We start from the raw sequence: 12,830 nt of genomic DNA, 5'->3' as shown, positions 1-12,830 counted from the left end.
AGGAACAACATTCTTACACAAAGGAGATTACATTTCATTATTATTATTATTTTTTTAATATACCAAAACTCTCTCAGAGGTCATGGACTCAAAAGAACTGTGTGATACATGCCATATCTCCACAGTCTACTAGGAAGAGAAATAAATACAATAAAGGAGATCTTTTCAAGCTACTTCTCTCTCCCTAATTTTCTTATAGTTCAAAATCCAACAACTCTGAAAACTTATAAGACAGTTCATTGAGACTTAAAAAAAAAAAATAGTTGAAAGCCCTCAATGTCAGATATACCATTTCAACAAATTATTCCTCTGAAAGGTGAGCCAGTAAATGGACTTTGGAGATAACTGGACCTTGAAATTAAATAGTTACACTCAGGAAACCCACAGCTAAAAAGTTGTACAGAGCACACCAGAGACACTGTCTCTCGAAAATCACTACTCTTCACCACCTTAGGTTACTTTTTAACCCGAGACCCAGTGGGCTAACCTGCTCATCTGTTATAGGACGTTTTCACTCGGGAAGCTGTAGAGTCACTTTAAATTCAAGAGGTCTCAAACCAGCTCAGGACCTGGATCCCCTACTTACACCCCAGTGGGTTATCAAGAGACCTGGACACCAGCCCCAGTTTTGCCACCAGCCAGGGACTGGCACCTGGGCCTCCTCGGGACTCAGTTCCCCACCTGTCGGCTGAAGGGATTTATGCTGCACAGCTCCGCAGCCTGTTCTATCCAACTGCTGCTTCTTAGACTTCGTCAATGGCATCAGATGATTCTAGTTGGTCACCAAGGATCAAAACCTTGGAGACAATTTCTATTCACTCAACTAGTTAAAAACCTTCAACAGCTACCCAATGTCCACAGCACTGATGTGAATGGGCTGCTGAAAATTATAATATTATTTAATATTTGAAAGATGAAAGAGCAGTAATTGTTTTCATAAATAAAGCTTGTCAAGTTATTCTTGACTGTGGAATAAACAGAAGATGCCTCGTAACTCCGGGATGCGTATGTGAAGATTCCAGGGTGGTGAGGGTATTTTATTTTAATGAACTGAAGCAGATACTTCATGTCCTTCTGGATGGTATAATCAGCAAGATCAATCAATAAGAATCTGCGCTACGCACTGTGGAGTATGTCCTGATCATAACATAAGGACAAGGAACACAAGAAACACAGTGACTATTAAAGAAACAACCTGTACACACAGGAAACAGAAAGGATGGATAGGGTTTACTAGCCACTGCTACTGTATTAGGTCTGAGGCAGTAAAATCTGCAAGTGTTGCAGTTATCAGGGAAACTTAATGCAAGTGAAACCTGAAATGAACTTGGAGGGTGAGTAGGATTTAGGAGGGAATTCTAAGGAAAAGGGATATCACGAATGAGGAAGTGAAGCCAGGTGTATGCGTATGGCACCAGTGAGGACAGTGGCCTGGCTGGAGCAAATGGGACACTTTAGAGAGTGATGGGGAAAGGCCTGACTGAATTATGGAGGGCACTGAAAGCAGGCAGAGATTTAATTTAAAAAAGGAAATCAGCCGGCCACGTCGCAGGCTCACATGGAGTGCTGAAAAGGCTGGGTTTCAGACTAGGCCGGCACTGTACGCTGGCTGACTTGAGAGCAGGAGGGGGCGATGCCCATGAAAGCAAGTATTACTTAGAAAGCTGCTGCTGGGAGAGGTGGCAACGGCCTGCGTGAGACCAAGAACAGAACGGAGACACGACTGAGAAACGCTGGGAAGGAAAAAGAATCAACGAATTGGGTAAGTTGCTGGGAGTAGGGAATGAAAGTGAAGGAAGAGTCGTACCTGTATTTCATAACCATAACTTCTGGGAGTGTTTGTGTAATATGCTAGGAATTTAAAATAGTTTTTAAAAAATGAAGTCACATTTTGTTCTTGTTCAACTCAGTGGGAACAGACAGTTCTTCCCTTCATCTTGCCTGTCGACTGGACTTCTTTCCACTCACTTCTCGTTATGGACAAGGAGACTCACTGACGTGCAAGAACATTTTGTCCTCATTCAACTCCAACCAGAGAGGTTAAGGGATTTGCTCGAGGTCACATGGAGACAAAACTGGATACATTTATTTCTGATTTGAAATGAGGCTTCAAAGCTTAGAGAGAAAGGGAATTAACCTCGTTAGCTAAAATGTCAGCCTCATGCTTTGAACCGATGATGCATCTTTAAATTTATTTACTTATTTTTGGCTGCGTTGGGTCTTCGTTGCTGCGCGCGGGCTTTCTCTAGTTGCGGCGAGCAGGGACTACTCTTCGTTGCGGTGCACGGGCTTCTCATTGTGGTGGCTTCCCTTGTTGCAGAGCACGGGCTCTAGGCGCGCGTGTTTCAGTAGTTGTGGCTCGCAGGCTCTAGAGTGCAGGCTCAGTAGTTGTGGCGCATGGGCTTAGTTGCTCCACGGCATGTGGGATCTTCCCGGACCAGGGCTCGAACCCGTGTCTCCTGCACTGGCAGGTGGATTCTTAACCACTGTGCCACCAGGGGAGCCCGATGGTGCATCTTTAGTAAACACTGTCTCTTTAGCTGGCAGCTAAAGATTTTGACCAGATCTTAGCTCTAAATGTAATCGTTTTGCCTACCTAATTGATCATACCATACAACCCAACCTCCAGAAGCCCATGTAGCACAGTTTACTTTTCCACTGCTTTTCCATCAGGGCCACTTTCACTGCTGCTCTTAAGGACAACTCAGCTGCCTATCAAAATATCAATGTTGAAGTCTCACCTTCAAGATAGGATTCATAGTCATCAGGCTGCTGAAGAAAAGCCTTAAGATTATTTAAAATTTTCTGTTGTCGTAGGTAATAAAGAATTTTTTTGGCATAGTATTTCCAGGTCAAAGCTTTTCTGGAAAAAACAAACAAACAAACAAGCAATGAGTCAATAAGAATTAAGATATTAAAATTCTCAATTATCCATTTTTTTACTTCACACTAATCATACCACGTTAAGAGTCTATTTAACAAGAAAAGTATAATTGGCTCACAAGCATATAGTACTTATTATCATGGAAGCAGACAGCACAATTTAGGGTTTGGCATTTGTAATTTAACACTAAATTAGCTGTGCTGAAATTCAAGAAACAGTTATCCATTTGGCTTCAGATTTACTAACAGGAAATGAAAGAGAAACGTGAAAAGCCAGGGGAGCTGGGTGAGTCTCAGGAGACGGGAGAAAGGCGTTTGGAAGCTTTGCTGGCCGCTCAGTTACCCTGGCAGGGGTAACTCAGGCCTCAGGCTGCTGCCTTTCTCCTTCTACACTCACTGCCATCCCATCCAGTCTCAAGGTTTCAGACACCATCCATACTGACACCCCCCAATTTATTCTCCAGAACAGGTTTTTCCCCTAAACTCCACAGCTGTATATCCGACTGCTACAACCACATCCCACTTCAGCATCTGAGACCTGAACTTTCTTCCCCTCCTAGAGTCACGCCCATCTCAGATAAAGGCAACTCCACCATCCAGGGAGGCCACACCCTCGGGAGCCATCCTTGACTCCTTGCTTTCTCTCACAGCCATATTCAGTCCACCACCTATGCTCTTAGTCCTGTCGTCGAAACATATCAGAAATGTGAACACATCCAACTCATCTAAACCACCATCCTCTTTTGTCTGTATCATAGCAGCTTCCTGCTTTGATCCTTGCCCCTCACAGTCTACATTCGACATGGCAGCCAGAGGGCTCCAGGTGACATGTTAAGTCATAGCACAAAAATCCTCTGCCCCAAACTCTCCAATGGTTTTCCACCTCGATCAAAGTATATAAAAGGCCAAGTCCTAATGATGACCTGAAAGGTCCTTTAAACGCTCGCCCCGTCACCTGTCTGCCCTCAGTTCCTGTATCACCCTCCCCACCCAGTCCAGCCGCCAGCAATGCTGGTTTCCCGGCCGTTCCTTCCTCACACCTGGCTGGAGTTCACCTTAGGCCTTAGCACTCAATTCCTCCTGACTGGAACATTCCTACCCTGGGGATCTGCAATCGGTGCCCTCACCTCCTTGCAGGTTTTGACTGAAATGTCGCTTTGAGTAAGGCTTTCTCCCACCATTCTATTTAAAATTGTACCGCCCCACCCCCCCATCGTTCCCTCACCCTCTCCCCTGGTTAATATGTCTCTACAGCACTTCTCATTTTCTAATATAATTAATATCTTAACTTTGTTAAGCATCGCTCTTCTCCACTAGAGTGTGAGCTCCATGAAGGCAAGGTTTTTTTTTTTTTTTTTAAGTGTTGCTCACTGCTGTATCCTCAGCTCCTAGAATGGTGTCTGACACACAGCAGATGCTCAATAAACACTTGCTGAATGATTGAAATTCTTCATCAGATCTCCCAAATATGCACAGGGATTATAGGAAATAGGAGGGAGACAATCAATGACTAACTTATCGGCCTGGCTTCATAAATAAAGGACTCTCCAGTCTTCAGGGAGTAAATGAAAATGAGCAGAGCTAGGTTTTACTAGCTTTTTAACCTTTGAGTTGTAAAGTATACCAATCTAGAAAATCACATGAAACAAATGAATAGCCTAATGAATTATTATAAGGGAAACACCCTTGTATCCACCACTTAGGCCAAGAAACAGAACTCTGCAGACAGCCCGGAAGCTCTCCACGGGCCCCCCCCCCCATGACAGTGACCACAATCCACACCTCGACGGTCATCACCACCTCGCTTTCCTCTAGAGTTTTTGCAGATGTGTAACCCTAAACACTCCGGACTAGTCTGTTTAGACGCTTTGAAGTCTCTGAATTCACAGGATCTCCCTTCATCTTTTTTCCCCTTGTATTTTATTTGCTGAAGAAACCTGGTTGTTTGACCTGTACTTTCCCATAGTCTGGAATTTGTTGACTGCATCCACATGGTGTAGCATAACATGTTCTTCTGTCTTCTAAATTCCTGTAAATTGGACGTAGAGGCTTGATCAGATTCAGATTCCATTTACTTGGCAAGACGACTTCATAGGTGGTAGTGAGTTCCGTAAGGAGGCAATCATGCCTTGGTTGTCTCTTTCTGTGATGTCAGCAGCCATTGCTACTCAAAGGCCCAGGTGTGTTAATTCATTAGAGGCCATAAAGTGGTGATATTCTAATGCAGCCATCCCTTTTAATTATTAGCTGGAATACTTCTATAAAGAATAATTTCCCCTCATCTACTATTTGGTCCCCCAGCGGCATAGTGTGTAGGAAAAGGCAGGATAAATGTTCACTTCTTTCCTTTTATCATTTTCCAAAATAATAATTTGGGTTGTTATTATCCTCCAGAGGTGACCGATCAGTTGTTGTTAAGTATTAGCATGAACTCACGGAGCTAAACGTATTTGCTGTATTTCCACCCATTCTAGTTACTATTCACAGTGATGCTCAAATCACTACATCTTTGGCCACAGGAAGCCTCCTCACGTTGGCCCCTGAATACTTCTGACATGAAATACTGTTACTTTTCTCGCTACCTGGTTCTAGGCTTCCAAGGTCATCTTTTACATTTCCTGCTCTGGACCTAGAATCAGCTATTCCTCCAAAAACCCTGGCTGCTTTTGATGGGAAGTAGTATGAAGACCACAATCTGAGTGCTAGGAATGATCATTTCTACTAGGTTGGTTATTGTTTCTAGACCTTTTCAGTGGGCAGATAGTAAGTCTAGTGTATAAGTGTGTACACACACACACACACACACACACACACACATATACCTACACCTATTTAAACATAAAATACCTCATGAATTCATACTGACACATCTAATTCAAATTCAGAACTATACAGTTTTTACCTTCTTCTATTTTATATCTATATCTTTTTTCCTCCAGGAGAATCCTGCTTCTTCAGGATAGCAGTGATGAATTAGAATATCACATAATCACTCATCTGCTTTATTCTACATCTCGCTCTCTTTTATACACACACACACACCAGCCTCAGAATAACAAGACCAATATTCTTATCACCTTGATGATTCCAGAAAACACCTAAATATTTTGTTCACGATCTCCCCCGTCCTCTGCTCATTTCTTCTGGACAGCTGTGTTGTATCTGCACTGTCAGGGCTTACAGACATCACATACAATACTTTCTCCCACTTGACTTTCTGTCACTTGGATTTAATTCTACAAGTAAATATGTATTTAATGTTCACCACTAGTTCTTGTATCAGGGTCTTTTTGGTTATTTTGGTTGTCTGAAGCTCATTTTCTAGCATATTTTTCAGGTAGGGCTCAGAAGTCCCTGAGTTCTTTCAAGTGGATGAGTTTTTCCATAGCCCTTACACTTGCAAGTCAGTTTGGCTGGATATAAAAATACTTGGCTGACATTTTCCATCCTTGGGTATCTTAAATGTGTTACTCTTTTTTTTCTCTGGCAGAGTACTGCTGTTGAAAAGTTTAATGATATTCTGATTTGTTCTCCCTTATAAGTGGCTTTGTCTTTTTTTGCTTGGATCCCCAAAGGACTTTTCTGTCTTTAAAATCTAGTAGTTTTACTGAAATATGTCTCAGTGCTGGTCATTCTGGGTCAATATTCCCAGATATAGTGTATGCCCTTTTAATATGTTGCTTCAAATCTTTATTTGTAGGATGTACTGTTAAGACCACACAGAACACCATAAATGCAAACTGTTTTCAAATACCCAGGGACTGGTGCCTTAGCACCAACTACCCTTCTTCCTTCCTATGCTTTCCATATCCAAACAACAAGCATCTGCCAGGAATGAATACAAAGAGGGTCCTTCATGAAAACCGTCATCCCCAAATATTTACAAACATGAGACTATTCCCTATTATTAAAAAACAACCTTTGCTGTAAATGTCTTCTATGTTTAAATAAAGAGGAAAAAATGTTTTGAAAAAAAAAAAAAACAAAAAAACAACAACCCTGTTTTAGGTTCAAAGTACTTGTCAGGCCAAAGGGTAACATACTTATGATAATTTCTAAAAAAAACTATAATGATATACACGTTTACTGGCTGTACATATTTAGTCTTTTTTTTTTTTAACCAATCCGATAAGGAAAAATGCAATATTTCATTGTTATTTAACATTTCTTCGAAGAGTGAACTTAAAGGTCTTTTTACTTGACTGCCAGCCACTTGGACTTGCTCTTCTGAGAATGTCATCCCCTGATCCTTTGAACATTTTTCAATTTCTTTTTAGAAATTTTAAGGATTCTATTGACTTTGTTTATGGTTTCTTTGGTCATACAAGTCTATTTTTTTAATTGCAAAATCATTTGTCTTTATTTTTTTTATTGCTTTTGCATTACCAGTCTTGGTTAAGGAGGTATCCCCAGATTGTACATGAAGTCTCCTATTTTCTTGAAGGATTTTCATTGTGATAGTTTTAAAATTTAGGTTGTTTAATCTCTTGGAATTTAATTTTTGTATATGACACAAGTTTTACTTTCTTCCAGATGGATATTCAGTTATGTCCAATACCATTCATTAAATAACCCATCTTTTCCCCTCTGAGTTTAAATTTATTAAATTATCTGTTATGCTGGGACATGAATTTGAATTATCCTTTGCCACTGATGTAGCTATCTATTTTTATTCAAATATTGTATTGTTTGATAACAGGTAGTGTCATAATATGTTCTAATATCTAGTGATGCAAGTTTCCCATTGTGATTATTTAAAAATTGTTTTTTCTGGCTCCTGTGAATTTACTATTCTGTATATATTTTATGACAATACTCTCCATTTAAAACACACAGAGCTCCCCTCCCAAAACTCTTGCTGGATCCTAACTGGAACAGCACTAAGTTGCTGTATTAATTTTGGAAGAATCAACATTTTCATGATGGCAAGTCTTCTTATTCAAGGACATGTTATCTCTTATGTTTTTCAAACAACATTCTATAGTCTGACCTAGGAAACCCATCCCCAGGAATCTAATACTCAGAAGTGAAAGCACTAGAAACACCACCCTCCACAGTCACAAAGTGGAGAAAAAAGTGGTACCCATTAATGGGGGATGATTAAATAAGTTATGGTATATACCACAAAACAGTATGTAGCCATTAACAAAAGTGAATTTGATTTTTACCAGTTGATTAGGATAGATTTCCACAGGGTAACGCTGAATGAGGAAAAAAAGATATTGAAAAGTACCTATTATTTGATCTCAGTTTTGTAAAGTGATGATCCCACGCCATCCGCATGTATATCATATTAGCATGGAAGCATACAACCTAGGTTGTCATCATAAATTACGGGAGTGGGGGCAGGGAAGGGCAGTGCAAACGGAGGGAGAAGGGAGGAAAGAAAAAAACAACATAAATAAGAAAAAAAAAAAAAAAAGTCTGCACTAAACATCAAACCAAACCCAAAACAACCAATAAACTGAGTATGTGTAACATTTATGTATTTAAAAGTGTATGTGTATGTATGTAAAAAAGACAGGTCGACTTTTATTTTTAAGGCTGCACAATACTGACTATTAGATCACACTTCAATTCATTTATAGATAAACCAAAATAGAAACAGAAAAATGACCTCTGCATCAGAACTCATCCAAGGCCTAGAATAGTGACACATCCTACCTCTCCCCACAGCTGTTCCACTGATAGATATTTCTCTCTCCTAAACCCCCTTGAAAACAACAAGAAAAACATCTTGCTCCCTGTTTGTGAGACATTTCACAATAATCTCTCTTAAGGAAGATGTTAAACTAGCACTCTTATCTTCCATCACTAGTCAAGTTTTCCAGAACTTTTAGAGCAGAAAATCTTTTTCGTAGGTCAGTTAAGCTGGAAGCCAAGTCATCTTTCAGGTAAACTGGAAATTAACCTTCACAGCAGAAAATATAAGGCATAAAAAAATTTAAGCAGCAACCAAGAGATAATGGATTCTTCTTAATCGGGAGAGATAAAAGGCTCAACCAAATATCTATAATGTTCGTCGCCAAAGTAAGATTACTGCTTACCAGAATTCAGAAATTGTAAAAAAAAAAAAAAAAAAAAAAAAAAAAAATAATCCATTACATTAAGACATGCGTAAGAAATTTTTTTTATTTTTTTAATTCAACTCACGACAGGCAAATTTGGCGGTGGTAGATGAAGAGATGAAAACAAAGAAAAGATAATCTGTATTACCCAAATGACATACAGATACAAGTGCCCAGAGCACAGTATTTGACCCACAGGAGGACTAAATATTAATTCTCCCAAAAGGATTTTTGCACCATTTCTTTAAATATCAATTGTCTTGGTGTATTTACCTTATATACACAGAATTTTTCAAAAATATAACTATGGCAACATGAATGTAACATGAAATATTTGGAAATACATGTACCACAGTTCAGCCACATACAAATTACAGCAATTAATTCTGGGATTATTATTAAAACACACAAACAAACGAACAAAATCCCTGATAAAACTACAGCTTACCTTCCTTCCATATTTAGGATACACACCAGTTCATCCTCAAAAAATATCTCTGGTCCCTCAAGATTCTCAATGTCACTAAAACCGTTACAAGGGACCTATGAAGAAGACACACACAACAAAGAGGCCTCAGTAACGAGTAATAATGTTGTTGTCACTCTCACACACAAATCTGAGTTGCAAACAAAGCTGCTCATTTCCATGGAAGTGGTAACACCTCTCCCACACTATCCTGCACCACCCACCCACTAGAGGTGGAAAGGAACATGTGGAGTAACAATAATTTGTTCAGATCATAATTGTTAGTTGTAAATGAATTATGTTTTCAAAGACTGGAATTTCTGAAAGTGATAACTCACATCGGAAATGTGAAGAAAAATAGCTTTGAAATGAGGACTAGAAATACAAAAATCTCCTAATTCACAATAACTATTCTGTGCAGTCTACGTCGTATTCACCTAGGAGTGTAGGGCCAGAGAGAGAGAAGTCCAGTGCTTTGGGCAACTCTTAACCGACTGGGCATGTTTCTCCTCTGTAAAATGAGGTGGTGGTAACCAATGAGCTTTAAGATCCCCTTGAGTTAAAATTCTATTACTTCTCCCACTTTTCTTTTTGAAAGTAGCCAGGAAATTTCTTGTCAACCTGTGTGCATGCTGAGAACACAGGAATACAAGGGTCCTGAGCCAAAGTAATCATCCACCCACAGATCAATCCTAAGTATACTCCTGTTATGTTCAAAGTCCTTGACACGCTTCTAATCAAGCAGAGGTACAGGGAAAGAGGGAGCTGGGGAAAAACCACAACAATGCATTATTATTAGACAAAGGCACAGGCTGTTAAGTATGCATACAAAACCAGCTGGACTATACGTAGAGGTAGCAAACTAGCAGCCCATGTCCAGGTGCATCCAACACATCCAGCACCCACATACATGTATGTGCAAACACACTTCAACCAGAATGGAATACCTGTGATTATGAATGCTCTTAGCCAGCGTCTGGCTTATCCAAAGTAGGACATAAATTCTGTCCATTCTAACATGAACAAACATTTATAGAAATGAATTACACTAGGAAATATCTAGTTTTATTCTCTATAGGGGAATAAGTTCAAATTTGTCCAAAGTTCAAATTTTCCCTTTCAAAACTTGAAAAGCCTTGAAAACATTTCAAAACGTATGAACTCCATTAAGTAACAGTAATTAAAATTAAAAATGGGAATTAATCTTCAGTAAACCAGGATAGTAAAATAAATCAGACTGGTTCCATTTCTAGGCCTCCGATCAGAAATAAACTTAAAATATTAGCGTGGACTATTTTCCAGAATTTACAAAAAGTTAAGAATCAGGACCCAATACAGAAACTTCTGTGAGATATTTTGTGGAAGGGAAACAAACCAACCAACCCACGCACTTCAGCAATATTAAAAAACAAACAAACAAAATAACTTTCCAGGGATAATGAATACAAGACTATTTAATTGAGGGAGTAATAATTCTTGATTTACAGGTATGTCTTGATTTTAGGCATGTCTTAATCCTCTGTTACCTTAACAAATAATGCAGTTCACTACTGGTTAGAAACCTGCAAAGCCAGAGAGAAGAACCATATTAATTTTGGCAACGCTTCTGGAAAATAACTGGGTGAAATTTGTAGTGTCTAATCATGGATAATACCCCCAATCATGTGGAGGTTGCAAAATATATGTTTAACCCACTTAAAGAGAAACAATGCTGATCTGGATTCCCTCCACATTGCGCTGCGGTGCCGCCTTCCCTCTCCCTCCCCCTCTCCCCCCATTCTCTCTGGCTTTAGAAAAGTAAAGCTGGCAGGGACAAATGGCTTCACGTTGCTGGATAGGAGGAAAAGGACACAATGACTCTTGCAGCCATCTAAGTGAGGAAGGGATTGTGAGAGCACTGAAAAGGGAGATAGCAAAAAGAGCTGGATGAGCTAATGCCGACAGACCCAGACGCAGACACCACTACCACGCAAATGCTTAGAGCTCCATCAACAGATCCTTACGTGCTCTGAAAAGAACCTCTTTGAGAAGGAGGCTACAATCTTCCGGGCCTCTAACCCAGCTTTTTGCCGAACTTTATACTCCTCCAACCAATTGACGTAGTCGGTGGGGCTGTAGTGTTTCATAAGGGAAGGCCACCTACAAGGAGAGAAACACCCCCTCAGCTTAACAGAGCCTCAAAGGCAGACAAACACGAATCAAAGGCAGCCTTGGAAAACAGGGAAAGCGGTTGGGTTTAGGGGTCAGAGGGGCCCTGGCGATGGACCCAGTTCAAATCTCCACCCGGCACGCACGCACTGGCTCACGGCGTGACCTTGGCGTAGCAGTATGAATACTGTGTTTTCCACTCCCCATTTATAAAATGCGGACAGTCGGAGCAACAACTACCATAGTGATGACAACCACAGTTAACATTAAGTGTGCGCCTCCTAAGAGCCGGGCCCTGCGTAAGTGCTCCCTATACATCAGCTCGTCTAATCACCACAGTAAAAGGTATAGGTCTCATCAACACCGTTTAAAGTCGATGAAAGAGGCTCAAAAAAGGGCAGTCGCTACCCCCAAGGTCGCACGGCGACTACGCCAGGGCCAGATTTTATCCCGGGTCCCACACCGAAATCTGTGCTCTCAGCCAACAGCCAGAGGCTGATGCGCCCGCTTCCTCAAAGGGCTGTAAGGAGCACTGCATCACCCGGTCCGTGTAAACATTTTAGCACAGAGTCGGGCACAAAAGAAGCGCGCATGATGGATTAGCCGTGATACCACGGTCGTCATCCTTTATGGAGGGCCCGGCTGCTGGGCGCTTCCCAATGCGCAATCTGGACACCGGCGGGTCCGCTTGGCGTGGACCGAGGGGCCGGCGGCCTGGAGGCCTTTGTCTGTCTGTCCGCGGGAAGGGGTCCGGGGGTGGGATGCGGGGGTGGGGTCCGCGCGCGGGCAGGGAGGTGGCGGCTCCGGGCGGCCAGGCCCGGGCCCCGGGGGGCGCAGAGCGGGGGCGCGGGCGGCATGGGCGGCGGGCTCACCTCACCCGGAACTGCTCCTTCCACACCTTCCCGCTACTCTGGCACAGCTCGCGCAGCCGCCGGCAGGTGCTGGAGACGCGGCCGATATCGGCGGCCGTCAGCGAGCCGCTGCACAGGATGTACTCCAGCACCTCGCCGGGCAGGTTGACGAGGCAGCTGAGGCCCGCTGCCTCAGGCGCGGCCTCCTCCGCCAGCGCCGGCACCACTTCCATCGCGCTGTCGACCGCTGCCGCCGCCATCTTGTCCGCGTACCTGGGGCCGCCACGCGCGCGCGCGCGCGCGCGCGCCAGGACACCCCTCTTCGCTCCGCCCACCCGCCTTGAGGGGTGGGCGCCAGGGCCGCCCCGCCCACGCCCGTGGCCACACCCCCTCGGCCCCAGCTGCTCTCGGAGG

At 42.3% G+C, this 12,830-nt stretch overlaps 1 protein-coding gene across 2 annotated transcripts in view; it reads right to left on the bottom strand.

Moving 5' to 3' along the window:
* FBXO21 (F-box protein 21) overlaps nt 1-12,723 on the bottom strand; it is a 37,714-nt gene extending 24,991 nt beyond the window's left edge. For both annotated transcript variants that reach the window (XM_068562579.1, XM_068562580.1), the window contains exons 1-4: nt 12,438-12,723; nt 11,421-11,556; nt 9,400-9,494; nt 2,742-2,863 (exon numbers count right to left, since the gene is read on the bottom strand). In XM_068562579.1, coding sequence (XP_068418680.1) covers nt 2,742-2,863; nt 9,400-9,494; nt 11,421-11,556; nt 12,438-12,676 — 592 coding nt within the window. In that variant the 5' untranslated portion in view covers nt 12,677-12,723. The remainder of the gene's footprint in view (nt 1-2,741; nt 2,864-9,399; nt 9,495-11,420; nt 11,557-12,437) is intronic.
* Nucleotides 12,724-12,830: the final 107 nt, after the last annotated feature.

The sequence above is a fragment of the Eschrichtius robustus genome, chromosome 14, assembly GCF_028021215.1.
Source record: "Eschrichtius robustus isolate mEscRob2 chromosome 14, mEscRob2.pri, whole genome shotgun sequence".
NCBI lineage: Eukaryota > Metazoa > Chordata > Mammalia > Artiodactyla > Eschrichtiidae > Eschrichtius > Eschrichtius robustus.
The sequence above is the reverse complement of the archived record's forward strand: the minus strand, read 5'-3'. Positions and strand labels throughout refer to the sequence as shown.